The sequence below is a fragment of the Protopterus annectens genome, chromosome 9.part0 (genome assembly GCF_019279795.1).
Source record: "Protopterus annectens isolate FY-2018-M chromosome 9.part0, PAN1.0, whole genome shotgun sequence".
In the NCBI taxonomy this organism is placed as follows: Eukaryota; Metazoa; Chordata; order Ceratodontiformes; family Protopteridae; genus Protopterus; species Protopterus annectens.
This window is the reverse complement of record NC_056743.1, coordinates 1,349,864,711-1,349,886,599: the sequence shown is the minus strand read 5'-3', so window position 1 is coordinate 1,349,886,599 and position 21,889 is coordinate 1,349,864,711. Positions and strand designations below refer to the sequence as shown.

At 39.2% G+C, this 21,889-nt stretch overlaps 1 protein-coding gene across 1 annotated transcript in view; it reads right to left on the bottom strand.

Annotated features, from left to right (window-relative positions):
* Nucleotides 1–21,889, bottom strand: part of PLEKHA2 (pleckstrin homology domain containing A2) — an 856,672-nt gene that overhangs the window by 85,346 nt on the left and 749,437 nt on the right. The window contains exons 9-10 of the mRNA XM_044084332.1: nt 18,496–18,566; nt 2,687–2,750 (exon numbers count right to left, since the gene is read on the bottom strand). Of these exons, the coding sequence (XP_043940267.1) occupies nt 2,687–2,750; nt 18,496–18,566 (135 nt within the window). The remainder of the gene's footprint in view (nt 1–2,686; nt 2,751–18,495; nt 18,567–21,889) is intronic.

The window sequence follows — 21,889 nt, the reverse complement described above, 5'->3', positions numbered from 1 at the left end:
TGAGAATGAAGGACTGCAACAGTCATCCCTCTTCATAAGGATGGACCATCAATAGATCCTGGAAACTACAGACACATATGTCTGACTAGTGTTAAATGCAATGCCATGGAACAGATTATCATGGAAATGATCAAGAAAGACATAGAAAACTTTCAGACACTGGCCCACACCCAGTCTGGCTGTGTCAAAGGAAGATCATGCCTACCAAACCCGGTGGACTTCTTTTTGAAGGTCACCAAGGCAATGAATGAAGGTAAAATAGTTCATACTGTCCACCATGACCTGGCTAAAGCATTTGATATGGTACTCCACTCAAACATTGTTAACAAACTTATAGAATTAGGCATAACCCCCAATATAACATGCTGGCTCAAAGACAAGACCCAAGAACTTAGGATTGGCAAGACAACCACACAAAGTGGTCGATCACCAGCGTTGTTCCTCAGGGCTGACTGGTGGCCCTGCTCCTCTTTGGCTTCTAGCTCTCAAAAGCCAAGACCAATGTCAGAGGCCTCTGCCTGATCAAGTTCACAGTTGATTGCAAACTGAGAGCAGTCATAGAATGTACTCATGACACAAACATCTTACAAGAGGATCTAACACAGACACGATTGGTGCCAAAGTCTTGACTTAAAACTAAATGCCAATAAATGCATACTAGTACCTTTGAGGAAGATGGTTACCCTGGGAAACTATGTCAATGATAAAACACCCCTAAGAGTTGACCCAGTGGTCAGGGACTTGGGAACACATGTAGATAGTAACCTGGCCTTTGATCAACATGTGTCCAGGATAGTAAAGAAATGATTCTATGTCACTCAACTTATAAGGAAGGCCATGGCAACTAAGTCCAGGGACATAGGTGTGCCACTGTATTCATCCAACACCAGACCCATCACTGAGTATAAGGCCCCCTTTGGTATGTACCCGACCAGACACATGCAGCACAGGTTCCTTACAAAAAAAGAATACAGGTATAAAAGCAATGTCCTATATGGATCACCTCAAGGTTCCATCTCTATACTCAGTCTTTTACAAACTAATGGGAGATGATCTGTACCTTGTATACATCCTTGGATCCTGCTCTGATGGACCTTTGGCACATAGGCAAATGAACAGCATCAGAACTACTAAATCTAAGGACCTAAATTTTGCTTGCAACATAAATATGACACATTGGAGAGAGAGAGATATGTATCTCAGAGAATTCCCATTTGCTGGAACAGGCTCATCATCCACATGAAACCAAGTTCCTCCCTAACCTTATTCAAGTGCAACCTGGACCAGTTGATGGGAAATCAGAAATTCATCCCTGGTCCGGTGGCCATGTACAGAGACAGTCAGTAAATCATGTCCTAACATCCACCCTTTATATAAATTTCTAAGATACAATAACTCGTGGCACTGGTTTGGTTACATGGCTAGGCTTATAAAGGCCTTAGCTGTTAGGCTAGTATGCACCTATGAACCCACAGACACTACATATGAAGTGTACAAAAATCTGAATGACTTGCTCTAGACTATGATAGCAAATAAACAATGTATTCAGAGATTTGATTTTGTAGTGCAAAATCACAACTGTGTACTTACTATTTGCTTCATCCCTGCATTTATACAGTTTAAACATAAACATAAATATGGATGCATTTTGCCTACAAGGGCTGTTATATAGGCTTTTGTTTCCATTGGTGGCTCCCCATCACAGGATTTTGTCTGCTGTGGCAGGACTAGCCATCATGAAAACAACTAAATGGGCTCATCCCTAATATTTCTGCAGATCATCCACCCTTGACTTAAGCGGTTCTTTTGATTGTCTAACAGCACATATTTTATCAATATAATACCTTCTTTTTTAGCTGTTCCAATGGTGTAGAGTGATAAAGCCCTGACAATGACCTAGGTGACCCAAGTTTGCTTACCAGCTTGGGTACTTCACGGAGATGTCAGGAATGATACGGCATTCCTATCTTTGGGGAAGGGTGTGTGCTGATATCTCTCTACTGGAGTTCTAGTGAAGACTGGAACTCAGGGAGGTCAGGAGATGGGATAGAAGGCACAGGGCACACCCCTTAAGGGTTCAGGGGTGGTGCACACCACAGCTACCTATACCCAGCCAGTCACAGCATACTGCTACGCATATAGAGGTGGAGTACGCATGTAGAGGTGGAGTTATAGAACAAGCAAACATTCCCATACCTAGTGGATGATAGTAGCATTCCCAACGCTTGGCCCACACTTCCGTTGTGTGAAGAATGAATGCCTAAACTGAACCCTCAGATGAAATGTGGATGGGCTTATTGAGCAGGGAGGAAGCACTTGAATGAAAAATGGGCTACTGGAAGAAAAAAAAACAAGACAACTCTCAGCTTCTATGGCCTATTTTAAGGTTGCAGCAGGGCAACATTGGCATTGTCTGAATGTCAGTTTCTTCTGTATGGTATAAACTGCCCTACTGTCTAACAGTGTAGAACTAACTAACCCACAGTCATTTTTCAAAATGTGAAATGTATCATAAATGGCACAGGAAATTAGTAAAACATCTGATGTTCCAGAGTTCATGAGATTCCCTAGAGTCTTAAAGGGTTTATGGTTTAAGTTATCTGTTTGCCTACGTGAATATGATTATGATGAAAAGGAAACTGCAACATACAAGTAAGAAGATTTTATCACACTGGAGCTGACTTACCTGAATATAGTAAGTCCTGGGAACTGTAACAATTTCAAACAGATTGTCTCGCATTAGCAGATCCCTAAAAACAACCAGAAAAATACGAATCATAAACAAGCAACATACTTCTGTCTCTCCAAGGTGACTTGTCATTTACCCAAACTTTTTGTTTTACAGCAACACCACAAGCACCCCAGCTTCCTGTGCAAGCGGCAGAATTCAAACAATTAACATAACACAGAAAAATTATATTTTCACCAGATTAGATCAGCTTAGTTCATTTCATCTACATAGTTTCTATACCTTCAGCACTACTGCAGACTTTACTTGACCTAACCCCTGTCTTACTTTCAAATTCCCTGATGTCCACTCCATACAAGAATAAAATACAGGATTCTTCTGACCCGCTTACCTCAGTTGGTAGTCTGCTTTGATGATGTATTTATCACTCTTCTAATAATGAATCACCTCCTTACATCTCTTTTGAATTTCTTCCTTCACTATAACAACTTTTTTTAAATATTCAATGTTTATAATACTTAACATAAAAAGCCAGACACAACAAAGTGTCAAGAAATTGGCTAAGTGTCCATTCTTTCCTCCAAGAAACCTGTGACATAGCCTGTTCCTCTTCCAACAGTCCATAAGGGGCTACTTGTATTTCTCTTGCAAGGCCTTTGCTATAATTTTTGATCTTTTAGCTGAATACCTTCAGAGAATGTCCTATGCCTGCGCCTTTCAGAGATGCAGCCTCGATAACTATAAGAAGCACTTATTACAGTGGCAGAAGCTTGTCTAGTAGCAGATTCACCTTTGATCGGAAGAAGAGAATAAGACTGTGGGTTTTATCCCCACAAATGCACGGAATCAAATCTCAACTGCTCAACATATAGCACACTCACCACTGATGCCAGGAAGATCAGAAGCTGTGGGTTCTATTATCATACTAACAGTTAAATCACAGTATCATGATCAGCAGATTGCATGCCTGACTTTGACATCAATGTGAGGAAAAGACCATGGGTTTTATTCCAACATCAGGTGTCAGGAGTTGCGTTTCCACACTGCCTCTTCAGACTTGATGCACCACGTTCTTGAGCTGGTGGAATCTTAGTCAGATGTTAAAGATTCTATGGTACTTAGCTTAGCTCTGTGACACACAGGGATGTGGCTCTTACTGTGAGCCAAGTGATGGGTTTGATTACCGGTGCCAACACTGGAGGAACCAGGCAGGGAAGGGGAGAAGTGAAGGGGTATGGAATGCTTGGGGATGATCACAAGCACTAGGTGACAGATTGGGTTGGTGTTATTTCCACAGTGGAGACTGGAGAAGCACCACTCATGTTTCCCAAGAGGTGATGGGACAGCTTAGAGGGAATACCCCAAGCAGAAGTGAGGGGACAGCTTCCATGGTCAGTCCATTGTACATTTTACTGAATGTGATGACACAGGGTAGCAAACAAAAGCACAGTATATGAACAGGTATAAAACGGTGGGAGAGTCATGATCTATGTAAGGGAAAACTGAAGTGAAGAAATTGAAGGGCACTGAAGGCTTACTGGGCACTAAATAACATCTAGGCCATTCTAATTTCATCAACTCTAACAGTATCTTGACTTAGAAATAAGGTCCATTCCCATCACTGTAAAAGACTTGGAGAAATTAAACCAGGAGAAAACATAACTCTCTAATAAGGTTAACTACATTAGAGAGTGACGCTTTCCTTTAAAGGATAACTTCACCCAAAAGTCTAGTTCTTCTTTCCAAAACGTGATTTTCCTTCCTTGTAATCTAACAGTATGCCACGTATAGAAAAGGCATAATTTAATAATTCTTCCAATTGTTTTGTGTCTGAACTTATTGTTTTTATTCTCTGACAAATGATACATTAAATTGCTCTATATCTCTGGCATACTAAATATTACACTATGTTCTAAATTTTCTCTTTTACTTGTATCATAATGCATTCCCTTACTTACATGTTACGTATTTCTAACCTTGTATAAATAATGTCTATCCTTCAGCAAGCATAATGTACATCATCGTCCTAATGTACAAAGTGATATTTACTAAATGTGGAACTTTTCTCCCCGGGTCTCCGCTGAAAAAGGACTTGAGTCCAGTCGGAACTTCCCGGTAATCAAATGCAAAAATGAATACATTTCTGTTTGCCTTTCTTTTCTACATTTATCTTGTCATCTGTTATATCATGAAGGTTACTAAGAGTAATTAGGTTACTTCACTTACTCCAACTGCAGAGCCATTAAGAAAACAATGTCTCTTAAACATTGACATTTAAATGTGACTTATCAGTCACATATTGCCAGCATTACACCTCAGATAAATGTTGCAGACTGGGGTCTGAATACAAAAAAAGCCTTTCAAGCATAATGTTCAGATGCAAATGAACAACAAAACACAACTCACCCTTAGTTTTTTTTTTATTATTAGACATTAATTGTTCTTCCCTTTAATCACACTAATAGTAACACAAAGAAATTATATTTTCATCTTACTCTTGATTTTCTGTATTTTATTTTACATTTTAATTATACTGTATTTTCTGTAACAGTGCATATTTCTTAAGGTGTTCTACAGCATTTTTGCATTGCATACGGTATTCTGTTGATGCAAGTCAGTGAGTTTGGGAAGAAAGACTAACATCAATGACTCTTAATTCTAACTATATTTATTAAAAGCTATGAATGCAACACACACTATTTCAGCAAAAATAACACCCATTAATCAGAAGGGTCAGATTTCCCACACGAACAATGAACCACAGTTGTTACTTTGAAAAGAACAATTAACTCGGCTACATTTTCAATTCAAACATTCGTTAATGTACTGTGTCAGTGATGGCCACTAATAAAAATTAAAGGAATCAAAGTAATAAAAAATAAGATTGGTGCTGACAGTAAAAATTTAGACAGTCTGTTACTGTTGCAGGCTGATAAAAAAGTTCAAAATATGATGAAAAACTTTTTTTTTCAGTTTCTGAGTGTGGTTCTTCTTTAAGGTGTACACTTACAGTATAAAAAAAGTCTTCTTATAGGCCTTAATAATAGGCATCCTGAAATGTTTAGAGTTTGCTTAATACATAATAGGCTCTCTGCTTCTTAACAGCCTTTTTGATTTAGCAAGCTACACACAGCTTCAGCTTTTAAATTTACCTTACTTCTGGAATTGTTCAGACTGCATTGTTGTACAACACTAGGCAAAGGAAAATGAAAACAACTAGACCAATTTGTAAACAGGGAGATGGGTAAGTTATAGAGAACAAATACATCTTTGGAAAATATAACAAAGCAGCTTATTCTGGTTTAACATCAGTGTACATGAATCATTGATATGACCTTATGACATTTAATGCAATAACTCCCACAGATGGTTTTATCTGTCTCTTCACTTACACTGTGTGTGTGTGTGTGTGTGTGTGTGTGTGTGTGTGTGTGTGTGTGTGTGTGTGTGTGTGTCTATATTAGTAGACTGAAATATCAAATGATCAACACTTGAAACATCGAGACCAGAAGAACAAACATGCACAAGACTGAAACTTGACATAAGTGAAATGCCAGTTCACTGTCAACGGCCCCATGCATCAGTGGAAGAGCGGAGTCTCACAGGTCCTCTCTGTAAGTTGAAATAGCAATTTATACATTTGCAACAGGCTACTGTAGCCTGCTCACTGTGAGATTGTGATACAGTGAGGATCGGAAAATACACCCTTTCCTCACTGGAGTGTGATCTCAGAGTTGGAATATATATTTAGCGGGGGTGGGGGGGTGCAGCCCCTCACAAGAGCATACAAGGTTGAACAGCAGGGTGAGTAAGTGCTGTTAGTTCATGGCAGCTCATGTTTATTTCATCTAGTTTCCATGGATGCATGGGATAGTTGAGTTAGTTGGTTAATGGCGGTTCAGGATGCTCAGGTGTAGGAAGGTTTCTTTATTTTGTAGATGCTTTATGGGTAATTTGTTATCTGTTAAACTATACTAAGTAAGGGTTTTATTTAAGGTTTTATTTACTACATGGGAGGAAATTATTTAGCATAGGTTGCGGGGAATGTTTTTGTGCTTAGTAACAGTACTGGGAACATCGTGATATGTTACTGTGGTTGGTGTGGATTACTAGTTTGTATGTGTCGGTGTTTTGTAAGTCGATATTCTGACAGTCACTTATGTGAGGCTTCGGTGTTGTTTGGTTTTGTTCTTCTGGGCTTGGTATTTTGAGTGTGATCATGTGGTATGTCGGTCTAGTGAAGTAGACCCATATACATATATATATATATATATATATATATATATATATATATATATATATATATAAAATTTTTTATTTATTTATTTTTAATTTGTGCACTTACAGGATGTGATTGTTCTGCTGGTCCATCCCTACATACTCCCATGCCCATACAAATGTGTAACTACTTTACAATTACTAAAATCATACTCATTTTTTTATTCTTAAATGGGGACTTCAGACCATAAGAAATAAAAAACCTTCTGCAGCTACAGCCCCTTTATGCTTTAGTTACTGTACACTTGATGTGTATGCTAGTGTTCCTGCAGTTTCTATGGCTACAGCTCTAGTTATTCTGGGGTTTAAATTGTGATGAATGAGTGCCATTCATTCCAGATAAGAAGTAAAAGACTTCAGTTCTGTGAACATATTCCTACTGGAGTTCCTATTTGATTTTGTACATATCTGAGTTCATAGCTGTTCTTGTTCTGGTGGTGGTACTGGTCTGTAAAGGCAAAAGAATTGCTTGTAATTTATAGTAGTGATTAAGGATGTGCAGTTTCCTGATACAGACACAAAGGGAACTTGGCTAGACTTCAGCTATTCCTATCTACTTCAGTCATTCTCATGCATCCAATAGGTGTCCTATAGTTGGCTGATTCCATCCAGTGCTTTGGACCATTCACTGAATATGACAATGGCTGATACTGCTGGGATCAGAAGCACAGGAGCAGTGGAGGGGATCTTCTTCTACACTGGATCAAGTGACGAGTGGATTAGTTGGTTTTTGACAGTCATTTTGCCTAAATCAGAATTTTTTAGCTCTCTTCTTTACCCTACTGTATATTACACTACACACACAGGACTACTACCTGGAACTGCATCATTCTCAGGCTGATCAAGCTAGCTGATATCAAACTAATTCTCTTAGCCAAGATGGATTCACAGTACTCATGCACACCTACGCACCTATATGAAGAAGCCCTAAACCCTGGTCCTATTTGCACTTCTCTTGTTCACAATGGAAACTGAATGCATCTGCATCTGAATAACAATAATAACAAGTGGAACTTGAACTTTGAGGGAATGATGGTAGTGAATGGCTATTGGCTTAGGAATGGTTTATGCCACTCTATTTTTATTGCTCTGAATGATGAAAGTTTTCAGGAACAAGGGACAGTCAAAGGCTGAGTGGACATGATATTTTCTTGGACAGAACCAATATACAATCATTCCTGGTAGCAGAAAAGCAAACAAAAAACATACTTTTCAATGAGCAAGTGCTTATGTGTAGCTGATTAATATAACACTGTCTGTATCATACCGCTTTAGGGGGTCTACTTCACGTTGTCGTAAGCTGACAATATCGAGTCTGATATTGTCGGCATGACAATATCGAAAGTGAAGAACATCATGCAAGTAAACAGAAATCTCTGTAAGGGGAGATTTCCGTTTACCTCAATGTAGTGTGGTCTCGGAGTTGGTATATTTAAGTAGGGGGGTGTGGGAGGTGCAGGGGGGCTTGGTCCCCCTGGCTACGCTATTTAGTTTCTTTTATTTATTTATTTATTTATTTTACATTATTCGATGTTTTACTTAATCGATCAATAAAGTTCGACCTTTATTGATTCGATTAAGTAAACTTTCGATAACGTGATACAGATGCATTTTCGCTTTACATCTTGAGGAAGTATCTGCTCACATTTTGTAACTTGCTCCATATGAAAGTGATGTGCTGTTTGCTCGACGTGTATGGTGTGTTGCTTTGTTAGAGCTCATAGCCTCCCACATAGGATTTCACATACGTTAATGATCAATCATTCTTTGCAGTGCAGCAACCTTAAAAGGAGAATAATAAACTATGGGGGCCCAAAGGTGCAGAAAACCTTACTTCTTGCAAAAAACGCTTCCCTGTTTTTTTTTTTTTTTTTTACTAGCTTTAACTTTTTACCATAAAGCATATAGTCTTCAGTACCTCTGTATAGGTTATTTGTTTTTTCAAGCTTTCAGTTTCAGGAAACTGATGCTAAAAGGTTGTGATCTACGCTGTGCATTACCAGGGAGATATAGCAGATCGAATAAGAACCCCAACTAAATAATGGTTCAATTAACACTGGATGAATCATTCTGTATTATTTACTTGTGTTGTCCACATTCCTCCCCACCATAGCAGGTTGGCAGATTAACTTCTTATAAAAGTATACCATAAATGTACATCAAACAGTTACATCCATAAGGTACTTTATTTTATTCAGGCCATTTTAAAATAATGACTACATTAAATCCTTGCTTACATAACCTCTCTGAAGGTGTTAAGACACAACACTGACAGTGAGAATAACACAGTGTTTGATGTCATTATTACAAACAGGTATTAGCCTTCGTACTTCCAGACACACTAAAAGATAGCTGTCTTTTTTTCACTTTCTATAAAAGAGTCAAAGTTCAGCCAGTTTGGTCAGAGGTAGACTGATTTCTCCCGTAATGGAATCAGTACTTCAACTGTGGCTTGGACGTATAGCATGGGACATTATACTCAATGAAAATGATGTAAAAAGTGCTCTGAAATGGTTCCTAAATGCCATTATGGAGGTACATCATTGCTGGCTATTCTCCAGGCAGATAAAACGATTCAATGGAAATACCTGCCCATTGCTCAGTACTTCACTGAAGGTGCACCTTAATGACAGAGACACGGCTGAGTGCAACTGGAAGCAAACATGAGATCCTAGCAGGTACACAGAATTCATAACTTTCAGAAGGAAAAGTACAACAGCTACTAATGTTACAAAAGCAAGTCTTCCACGGAGAAAGAAGCAGATTTTGGATGCTTAAGATTGTTCTGCATGACAGTTAATGACTTTACCACTGATATCTAGCCATCCATAACCCCTTTTTCCCATTTTTGGACCTGGGGCTGAGGTGTCACTTCAACACTGACAATCATCCAGAGCCAAGGTTTACACTGCCAGTTGGTTAGCCCTGCCGCAGTAGCACTTCCACACCATACACTCACATGCACACTTACACCTATGGCCAGTTTAGAGTGTCCAATCTACCTACAGCATGTCTTTGCAATGTGTGAGGAAACTGGAGCACCCAGAAGAAACCCATGTGAACACAAGGAGGACATACAGACTCTGCACAGGAGGCACCCCAGCCAAGAACCAAACTGGGGAACCTCCTGCTGTGAAGTGATAACGCTATCTACTATGCCACTGTGCTGACCAGTAACCATCACAAAATTGTTCCACTCACATCAGTATGTGTTCCATTGATGTAAATAAATAATCACTACTAATCAGCTGGTCAGTCTTCTAAAACTCCATACAGCCAAAAGAAACTGACACCATGAATTTCCAGTTTCCATTTCTAATTTCCCCATCAAGGTAGTTTTTGGCAAAAGAGTGAACAGTTTTTTTTTTAAGTTTTTTTAAGTAAGATGCCTAAAACTGGTAAGATATATGGTAAACTCCATCCATCATTTCTGAAGTCTCTTATGCATGCTATCAACTCTGTCTATTACTTCTGGTACTGAACGCTCATTACTAAAACATGTGAATCACTTCATTCTCAAAAGTGAGCAACCCTTCAAACTTAGAAAGACATTTATACTATCTGTAATGTCAGACATCTGGCAGACATTCTTGAAATAACAGTCCAGACTCACATTCTTAAATGCATTATGATTATGACCTTCTGTATTAGTTCCAATATCCATTTACAGCCCTTTTCTCCTGATTTTGCATATGAGGTCAAGGTGTCAGGCAAGCCCTGCCATGGCTGTTTTTCCATATCACACATACACACATACTCAATATGGCTTTTGAAAAATATACTTAAAACTTGATATAAAAGTCACTGATGTCATCAATGAGGACAAGGAAAAAGGCCACTTACTTCAGCAGTGACTATATATATATCAAGAATGATCTGACTCAACTGATGAAACTGTTCTGCTGTATCAGATCCAAGTATGCAGTCAGAGCTGTTTCGTCTGAACCCCCACACAAGCACTGCCCAGTAAAACATAACAACCAGTAATGTATCAGGAAGTATAAGGCTGAAGTCTGGCAAACAACTTTGTCTTACCAAGCAATATTATCCATCAGAGGAAAGGTACACTCTAGTAACGTACTCTAGTAATGGTGACAGCAACATATACACCTCTTTGTCTTCTGATGTCCACACTAAATGAATCACAAATAGTGCAATGTAAAAACTAAACTCGCTTATACAAATACTAGACAGTTTACCTATGAAGCAAGTCATAAGTTTTGCAAAAAGTGCAATGCTTCTGCGGAGACTTCTTCCTGACAATCTTCATTTGAAACTAGCTTCAGAAATCATACATATACAGACAACAGTTAACAGTGAATCACATATGTTAATTCATAAACTATTTAAGGTTGAGGGAACATGCCACTCCATTTTTACTGACAACTGTCAAATGATTCCCTGTGAGAATGAAAGTAAGGTAGCCTCACTATGTACTTTAACTTTTTCTCCAAAATCACGGTCCTCCTCTTAAAGGAAAAAAAAAGCCCATTCCTTATCCCAATACTCTCTTAGAGGTGAGTGGCTCCATTATGGTTAAATGTAGGTTTAACCTAAGAAGGGGACAAACAGCATTCAAAAAACTTTGCAATTTCTGCTCTATACCTCTGTCCCTCCAGCACCCGAACCATTTCAAACCAAACCAATTCAAAAAAGTCCTATACAAATTCAGTTGTGCAAGCTTACACACAAGAAATCACAACTACTTCCTTAGAGGATTCTTTAAGTTCATACAAGTTATCTCAACTCACTACCTAGCTTCTTTACTTTGTATGCACACAATATACAAAATTCAAAGAACATACTTAAACTATCATGCCAACACTGTACTTGGATACAGTCACAGTGTTAACCTTCTGTATGAATGCCACTTATACTTTCTTATTCGACTCAGGTAGGGTAATTTTCGCAATTAAGCCCCACAACCAACATGTTGACAGTTTCAAAAGAAGGCCTTCACAGTTCAATGTACAAAGAATTGTTAAACCCAATCTATGTGCTTTTGTGTCTTGTAAGTACAAAACTAAATAGATTGAGGGTTTTGTAAAATATGATTATTTAACTTCCTAACTGAAATGAAATTTCAAACACATCATTCTACAAAACTAACCTAATTATCTTTACAATTTAAAATAATATTTCAGTAGCCTATTAAGTATTAAAGGACAGTACAGTGGTGTAGCAGTTAGCATTGTCAGCTCACAGTAACAGGTTCTCTGATTCGATTCTCTGTGTCTTCTGTGTGGAGTCTGCATGTCCTCCCTGCATTCATGTGGGTTTCCTCGGGGTGCTCTGGTTTCATCCCACATTTCAAAGACATGCTCTTAGTGGACTGGACACTCTAAATTGGCCTAGGTGTGAGTGTATGTATGCAGGTGTTGTGCAAACCAAGCAGAAACCTTGCAGTCCATGCAGGCTGTGAAGTTCATTCCTTGAAATATGTTATGCACCTAGTTCACTAATAAAAATCAAACTTTAATATATGTACTACAAAATAATAAAATGGTAGGCAGTCCACAGTTGAGTTAAAAATGGAATATCCTTTACTGAAACACACAATCAATCCTATTTCATCATAAATTATACTCCTAGTTGAGTATAAATTATATGTATTATACACACCTAGGATCGCTTGTTTGTGTGTTTCAACAAAGGACATTCCATTTCCAACCTAACTGTAGAATACTCACTGTTTTCTATTTTACTATTTTATTGTACGCATTCTACAGTTCAGCCTTTACTAGTAAACCAGGTTCACAACATAAATCAAGGAGTGAACCTCACACCCTCTACACTGCAAAGCCTCTTCTTGGCCTGCCCTTCACCCAGCACAGGCTGTACACAGGATTTCTGAGACCTTCTGAGGAGGGTTGGGCCTCAGGCTAGCAACCTGATCCTGCAAAATCCCCACACCTGCTAAGGAAACACCGACTGCTGCAGGGCACTCATTGCCCGATGTGCTGAATGCATGGGAGCAAATCCAGGATCCAGGATTAAGTATTAAAAATGAATGACAGCCTTATCTTGGTCAGACGAATCTGTGTTAAAACATAACATGAAAAGTAATGCAGTAATAAAACACTGTGCACATACTTTATCTAACTATAAGAAAATACCACTGTGAAGGCCTCAATGTTAGGAATAGCAAAGTGGTAAGGAGGAATGCTGATCTGTATATAACATGTCAAATTAACACTGTTCTAAAGATTCTGCCTGGGATCCATAGAGGGCTGGTGCACTGCCTGCTGCAAATTAGCATAGGTCAGGCCATGTGGAGGATGTGGGTAATATTCTAAGACACAGCTAGCACTGGCTTGCAATGTTTGAAATAGCACAGAATACAGCATATGGTAATGAGTGCATAATGACATGTAAATGTAGAACCCCCATGCAAATGAGCCATGCAGTATATGCAAATGAAAGAATCCAAAGTTGCAGCCTGCTTCAGAGATGTGTAGTAGTAGTAGGGTCGCCACCTTTTAAGCAGGCCAAAGTGGGACATGGGGGTGTGGCCAATATGACAATGGTCACACCCTCTACCATGATGTCACTACAGGAGCGGTGAAGGAGATGCTGTTATGGGTACGACAGATGGCTGCTGGAGTGGCTAGCTAGCTGGCTGCTGGAGTGGCTGGCTGGCTGTTGGAGTGGTTAGCTGGTTGGTGGGAGTAGCAGCTGGATGGATGAATGACTGGATGGATGGCTGGCTGAATGAATGGATGCCTGGCTGGCTGGTTGGCTGGCTGCATGAATGGATGGATGGCTGGCTGGCTGCATGAATGGATGGATGGCTGAATGAATGGATGGATGGCTGGATGGAAGGATGGCTGCATGAATGGATGGCTGGCTGCTTGAATGGATGGATGGATGGATGGATGGATGGATGGATGGCTGGCTGGCAGCATGAATGGATGGATGGCTGAATGAATGGATGGATGGCTGGCTGCATGAATGGATGGCTGGCTGCATGACTGGATGGATGGCTGGCTGGCTGGTTGGATGAAGGATGGCTGGATGACTGGATGACTGGATGGCTGACTAGCTAGATGAATGGACAGATGGCTGGCTCGTTAGAAAAAAACAAAAAACAAATCTCAGTAATTTTTTTAGCAACTGTAGAAGCGCTTAAAACAAAGCGCTCCTACATCAGCGATCTTTGCAGGGCTCTTCCTGCCCCAATCCCCACCCCTTTCATGAATTGCAGCCAATTGCTGCATGAATTAAATCACCCGGACCTAACAGGCAGCAGCTTTGCCTGGAGGTCCGAGTTGGTGACGTAACTGAATTGCCGTGGAAAAGCCGGAAGTAATTGTGGCTTTTTCACAGCAATTCAGTGCAATTAAAAAGCAGGACTTTTCAAGTCCCACTACTTTGCACAGCAGGTAACGGGATGAGGAAGCTCAACCCGTGAGCGTCCTGCTGACAACGGGACAGGTGGTAAACGTATGTAGTAGTGCATACCCATTTCAAATACAGACATTTATAGTGTACGTGATAGCAGCCATACTAGGAATTGCAGCAGTAGCAAATAAGTAGGGGTTAGAGCGGCTGTCAGAGCGAGTGCTTGTAGTGTTGCAAGTCATGGGCATCAACAGCAGGAGATACAGGCAGCACCTGACATACCACCACCTGACCAACCAACAGATTGCAAATCATTTCTGAGTGGGCAGGGATACTGATAGGCACCTAGTCAAATTGTTTTGCTCACAAATGGAACTGAGGGGGATGTGTGGTATAACCATTCCTGTGGATATACAGTATTTGTATCACTAATCATCTTAGATATATGAACTTTCCGGAGACATACTACATATGTTAGACTCATGAAGCCTAAACCAGCTGTTCTACATTATCCTGAAAAGGTGGACAGTTAATCAGGACAGCAGGGGAGATAACCAATGCAATTGGGCTTTTTATAACACTGGCACTATCCTTGGGGTCCTGGGAGCATAAATTGCATCTGTGTTGCTATCAAGGCCCCATCAGTTCCAGAGGGCAGCAACACGTTAATAGGAAGAGTTTCCACTCTCTGAACTGTCAGGTGGTCTGTAACAGTCAGGATATTATTTATAATGTTCTACAGTGTCTGCTCTATCTGGACAGTTCTCAGGATTCACACATTTGGTACATGGCTGACCTATATCTATGGTTTCTGTAAGGGCACTTCTCTGAGTCATTTGGCTGGGAGGTACACACACCTGACACACAGATAGGACTATGCACAAAGGTATCATGCATGCGGCAAGCAGGCTACATATAATATGCTACTTATTGTATGTTTCTTGCAATTTGGGATATACACACACACACACACACACACACACACACACACACACACACACACACACACACACACACACACACACACACACACACACACACACACACACACACACACACCATGCAGGAAATGGGCTAAAACCCAGCCCATGGAGAAATCTGAAACAGGATCAGGATTTTGGACTACTTAAAGGATACTTCCTATGTTCACCCCAGAGGGGCATTTATAAATATTACAGATGCATGTAGCAAGATATCTGTTGTGTATGTGTCATGTTCACAACATGGTTTTGAGCAAACAAATGTGAATATCAAGGTAGGACTTGCCATACAAGTTGTAGTAGCAGCAGAGGGCACGGCAGACAGTTGTGGAAGGAACATGCAGCAGCAACAGAATCAAGGTGAGGTATGGGTAGGTGGTACAAAGCACTGCACAGTGGTAAACAGGTGGTATCTGGTCCACAACTATGCACAGACAACACAGAATAAAATGATGCATGCAGTATCACACCCAGGCTGTTCAAGACAGTACCTGGACTGACCACAGCGTGCATCAGACATCATCATACCCTCTCCAGTTATACATTCAATCATGCCTACAGCCCAAGGTATCCCCTTACCAGTGGGTTCTTCCTTATTTACTTCCCATTCCTTCTTCATTATCATTATCAACCCCCCATTGCCAACTGATCACACTTTGCATATATTTCTTCATTCACTGTCCATCACACTTTTTTGTGTGTTAGCTGTCCTTGTCTAGTTGTACGTGCCTTCCACGTTTGTCCCTCTGCTCCTACTACCTGCCTTCTCCATCTATCCCATCCACTGTTATTCCTCGTGTACCCTTCTTTTGTGCTACTTACAAAAGGTGGTCTGTTTGAAAAAAAATGCCCTTCCTCCCCTTACCATTCATACCTTATGGTTACCCTTCATTGTACATCTTTGCTTGCTGTTCTCCACTTTCCCATTTTAATATCTGACCTATTTCCTCACCATTTACATGGTAAACAGGGTTGCCACTGTACTGTGCACATCCACATTGACCTTTCTGCTGGCTGCTGTGCTTGGTTGTGTTGTCCTTTTTGTGGAGGCTGGCTGCAGGTATATTTCACTGTACTGCATACAGACGTTTGCACTGCCACAGCTGATGTCAGGCATGTATGTTGTTGAAGAGCTACTCCTGCTGCATGGTATTACAGGGCTGCCCATTCTTACTGCAGTGTTTTGCTTGGTAAGCTGGTGCTACCCCTGCCCACCACATGTCCAGTTATCCAATGTTTTACACAGAGACATCCTCAAATATTACAGCTGAAGATAAGTGCTGTGCCTGTCTACGAAATCCTGCAACTGTTTATAAATATTTGCCAAGATTTGGTGTTTACTGATGTAAAGTATTACTTGTATCATTAAATTGCTTGATTATTGAAAACATGCTGATGCCCAGTGGATCTAAGTATAAACAAATAAAATATTTTCCAGAATGACAGAATCCTGATTCCAGTTGTATTCTCTTCAATACTTAAATTATACTTGATTCTTCTCCTAGGTCCTGCTCATTTGTAAATATAATTTCTACTGCAATCATACTATATGACACATTCTTTACATTTTGTGAGCTTTATGAAATGATGTAATGAATCAGTTTTCACTGTTGTGGCCTATATATGCAAATAACCTTGATCTATCACATAAAGTGCAGCATTATATGTTTTTGTATTATTACAACAGTGCAGCTTTCCTACCCAGGCCTCCACTGGAAATGGGTTACACCCTCCTGAACTTCCCTTATTATTAAACTCAAATAAGTAAGCAGTGAAATAAATACAAAAACATAAAATCAAATAAAGCAACAATTCTTACTTTGACCCTTCAGATAAACATAAAATATGAATTTGTCACGTTAGACAACCTGAAAACTGATGCAATGACACTTGGCATTGTGAATTCTGCCATGGATTGTTCAATACCATTAAAATAATTTCTTAGTAAATGGTGATTACTGGGCCCTGCTAGTTGTAGGGATGTGTGGTATAAGGCATGCATCCAGCATGATTCAAAATTCCACTTTGCCATACCATGGACAAGATTTTTCTTTATAGGTCTGTGCATCTACAACACCATCTTTTGATGAACTGCAAACATAGTCAAACAGACTGTTACAAATTTATGTATTATTTATTTATTTTTGGGGAGAATGGGCAACATGTACATGTTCAGCCTGACTGGAGAACAAACATTCTCCAACAGGATGCTAATTTACAGGCAATGCCCAGTCAAATAAAGTCTGCCACTTTCTGGCAGTATATTACGCTGTCATGTACCTCAGACAGAAAAAAAACAAATGGCCACTGTTTTTTAAACTCTTTAAACAGCAAAGTAAATAAAGATAAAAAATAATGTGTGTGTTTGCATCTCTGAGTACGTGTTTCTATTTCTGTGCATGAGTGCATGTGTGAGTGTGTATGCATATGTGAGTGTGTGCTTATGTACCTATTTGTGTGAGTCTGTCTGTGCTTCTGAATGTGTGTGTGGGCATGCGTGTGTATGTGTGTGTGTCCGTCTGTGTGCAGATATTTAATACTTACATAAGTTATATTTTCGATGAAATATACTTTCTCCAGTAATCACTACATCTGCTACAGCAAGTTTCAGACATTAGGCAAAGGAGCTATTTTACATCAGAATATAAAAAGTATAGAGTAATAAAAAAACAATTTAACAGATATTCCATTCTCTAAGCTTAAAAACATCCCCCAAGGTGTGTGTTATTGGGGAAATAATATCCTCCCAGGTGTGTATGACCAGATACTTGTAACCCTGGACTACCATTAGTTCCCTAGTAGCACACACCCTATCAGGCATTACTACTTGCTTGCTCACTGGCTACATACAATTGGGCCAATAGGCTCTTTTACAGGAAAGGCTATATGGTAGCTATAGTATTAACAGTAATGCTGTAACATCAGGCCAAAAGAATGCAGATTATGAATAACAATCATCCCACTAGAAACAATGCAAGCTTAATTCACCCCAGGTTTAATTCACCTTGGGTCTGAGATGCCACAAGCATTTTTATAACCAGAATCTTTCCTTGTTTAGAGACTTTCTTACATTCAAGTGGTAACTAAACTCAACATTCCAGTGGTGAACAAGCAGTTTTAATACTAAGACGGATTACCAGTGCTAAACAGTCTATATTATAGTTTTCAGATGAAGAACCCCTCTCAAACAAAAACAGAAAATCTTACCCAGACTTGACTAGACATTCACACACTTTCTGTACGTCCTTCAAAGGTATCGTGCGTAAAGGTTCTTTGTCCTGAAATGAAATGATTAGTTAGAGCACAGGAAGAAGCATAATATTTACAAAAGCAGCACCAAATAAAGGTACAAGATGCTTTACTTTTTCTTCCTGTATGATGCTTTTATGATCTGCTGACTGATAACTGACAAATGTACAGAGCTTGTAACAGCTGTTTTTAATAAAGCAACATATTCTCCATATACTAACATTTCTCCCTATTTACAAATACACGCCTGCATGTCTGCAGCTCACGGAAGGAAAGAATGGCTTATAGTGTTGAAAAATGAATTACACTAAATATTGCCATGTGCATAGTTACATTCAAACACAAATACAAGTTATGCTAAATTACACACACTGCTGAACAGATCATGTTGTAGATCACAGGACATACACAAAACTTAATTCTGCAACTGCTTGTCATCTGGACTTTTTTGACATACTTTTGCTCCCAGCTTTTGAAAATGTCTGTTTATGTAGCACTTTACCTGGAGACTGACCCTTTTAACTTTCCTTTACATGTTTCTTTGGCACTGTAACTATGACCTCAAAAGTACTGATCCAAAATTTGAGTTCACAATGGTATATCGAACTGCACAAGTTCTAAACACAACTAACTGCTTGTGCAGTTTGTCAAGAAACACAATAACTGAAGTATGTATAAATAGTAAGCATATATACTTGAGCGAAATGGCAATTTGTGCACTTCTGTAAAGACATTGAGACAGATCCTGAAAATGGTGATGTGAAGAATACTTGGCTACCCCGGTCATTCTCAAATCAGATTGGTGAGAATAGGTAAACTAACTGAAGGCAATCTTCTCAAAAGTCATCAGAAGGGCTATTAAGTAGCAGTTTGTTTACACTCATGACAGAAAAGGCAAGACAGTGAAAAATAAACAGACTAAAATCTCCTAATGAGCCTGTACCATTGTCAACCATGGAGAAAGGAAGGGACTGCTGCTCTTGATGAACGTTAGCACATAAATGAAGCCAGGAACTCTGCAATACAAAGTTTCTTAAGAAAAAAAAACTAAAATTCAAAAGGTAAACACCAAATCTGGACAAGTTTATAAAGAAAGCATAAAGGGGATCTGAAATAAATGAGATATTAACAGGACATTTAGGCATCATACTGGCTTAAGGCAAGAAAAAAAGGCACTGAAGGAGTATTGTGTTAATCTAGAGGCTGAACTGGTAATGTTGGGCGATACGCAAGATGATCAAGAGGACAGGATTTGTAGAAAACCATCTGAGAGACGGAGAACCTGGAGCAAGAGGAGGGGTTGCACTGTTTGATGTTTATGAAGGAAAAGTTGGCTTCTTGGACTGGCTTACAAGCAAGTCATACTATACTGAACAAGCTCATAGCATTTTCTGGCCATGACCCCTGATTGTTGCTAAGCACCTCTATCAAATTTCAGTTAGACTTGGGTGTTTTCTGTTGAAGGATGACATCATCTCCCTCCTCTAGAGATCTGACAAAACACATGAAGTGGGAGACAAACACATTTTGTTTGAAAATTGACTTTTTGTTTTAGATTCTAAAACGGGGCTCAATATGTTGGCAGTAATGCATGTTATCTCAGGAAGCTGAAATCCCACTAAAATAAGAACAAAAAGATGCATCTCCAAGCAGGCCTGGCAAACTAGGTGATCATCAATGGTGCTGTGCTTTTAGGGGCACTCTTTCTTCATTTATTTGTTTTTAGAGCAATGATTCTTTCTTCTAAAAAATAAATAAATCACCCCTACTAAAAAGAAAATGTGTCAGTGGCATAATTTGACAATTAAGTCATCTTAAGTTAACTTTAAAGAATGCAAGGTCATGGAAGCAAAGAATGCAAATGTAGGCATTAAGCCACCTGACGGAGGTACTTTTTTATTTTATTTTATTAATGAGATAAAATTGGGGACATTCTTAGGAGTTTTGGACAACAGATAAGAGGAATGGCGCAGGAAGTTACAATTTTTTACTATTTGTTTGCAATAATACTAGCAGAGATCAACCAGACATTTTTGGCAATATTTCTGGCTTAGTCGTTTGCATGGATAGTTGAGATGAAAGGAATGGTGCTGTGAGATAAATGCCATTATTATTTTTACAGTATTGCTGATAGTGATCAAACAGATATTATTAGCTACATCTCTGGCTTTATGACTTGTGCAGACACGAGATGAGAGGAATGGCATTCAGTCATAAGTGCTGTTATTTCCACAATGATGCTGGCTGGATCAAACAGATATTTTTGGCAATATTCCTCTGGCTTTGTGATATGAGTGGAGCAACATTGATTGGATTACTTTAATGTGCAGAAACTTCTTTGTGTTAACCATGGAGGTGAAAAAATATTGCACAGCCATTAGAAGTTATGGTCATAACTGCAAGGTAGGGGATGGGGCCGGCAGGATGAAAGTAACTGACCCTGTTGTCACTCACTCAGTTTAAACAATCACTATCCGACTTTGTAGGACTAGTGTGCATTTGTGAGAAGAAAGATGGACTACTTGATGATAATGGAGAATGCTGGATTTTGTGTAAGCTGTGGTCAAGAATACAGATTCCAGTATAATTTACAGCAAAAATCATGGATGTTTTACAAATTCAAACAGTTGTAAAATGTTTTTTTTTTTTTTTCTCAGTTTAGGAGGTAAGCAGTGATTGACAAGGGTAGCAAAAATGTTTAACTTTGTCTTCTTAAAGGTGTATATGGAGAATACTGTCAGATAGTGATTTTTTTACTTACTAAAAAATACTATTGGTGACAGCCCAGGGTGCTGCAGCAGCAGTACACAGTTGCCAAACTACACTATTGCTGTAATATTCTAAGCAACACGCAAACACACTGCCATGATACAGTGTTCATTATTATGACTAAATACTTAACTATTCAAAAAACAACGTAGACCAGCAGACAATGGTATCCTGTTAAAAATTATGTTCTTTATTCTTTGTTATGCCATAAGGCACATGAAAAAGGCAAAAAGCCTACAGTACAAAATCCAAACCGGTTTCGGCTTATAAATCAAGCCTTCATCAGTGAAGAACAAAAAGCAAAAAAGAACCAAAAAGGCTGCTTGCCTTATATAGAGAGCACCTGTCAATCATAGCAAACAATTAGTGAACTACAAGTATTCATTTAAACCAGGGGGAAATAGTCCACCCAAATTAATAATCCATCTTTTCTCTAATTTATTAAGAGTATCATGCTAACCAGAAACCTTTCCTCTATTGCCTTGAATCTTATCAATAATGGTAAAATTAAAATTAGCACTGGAATGTTTCAGTGTGTATTTGTATAAAGCATTGTTGATGCGTTGGTGCCTAATATCAGATA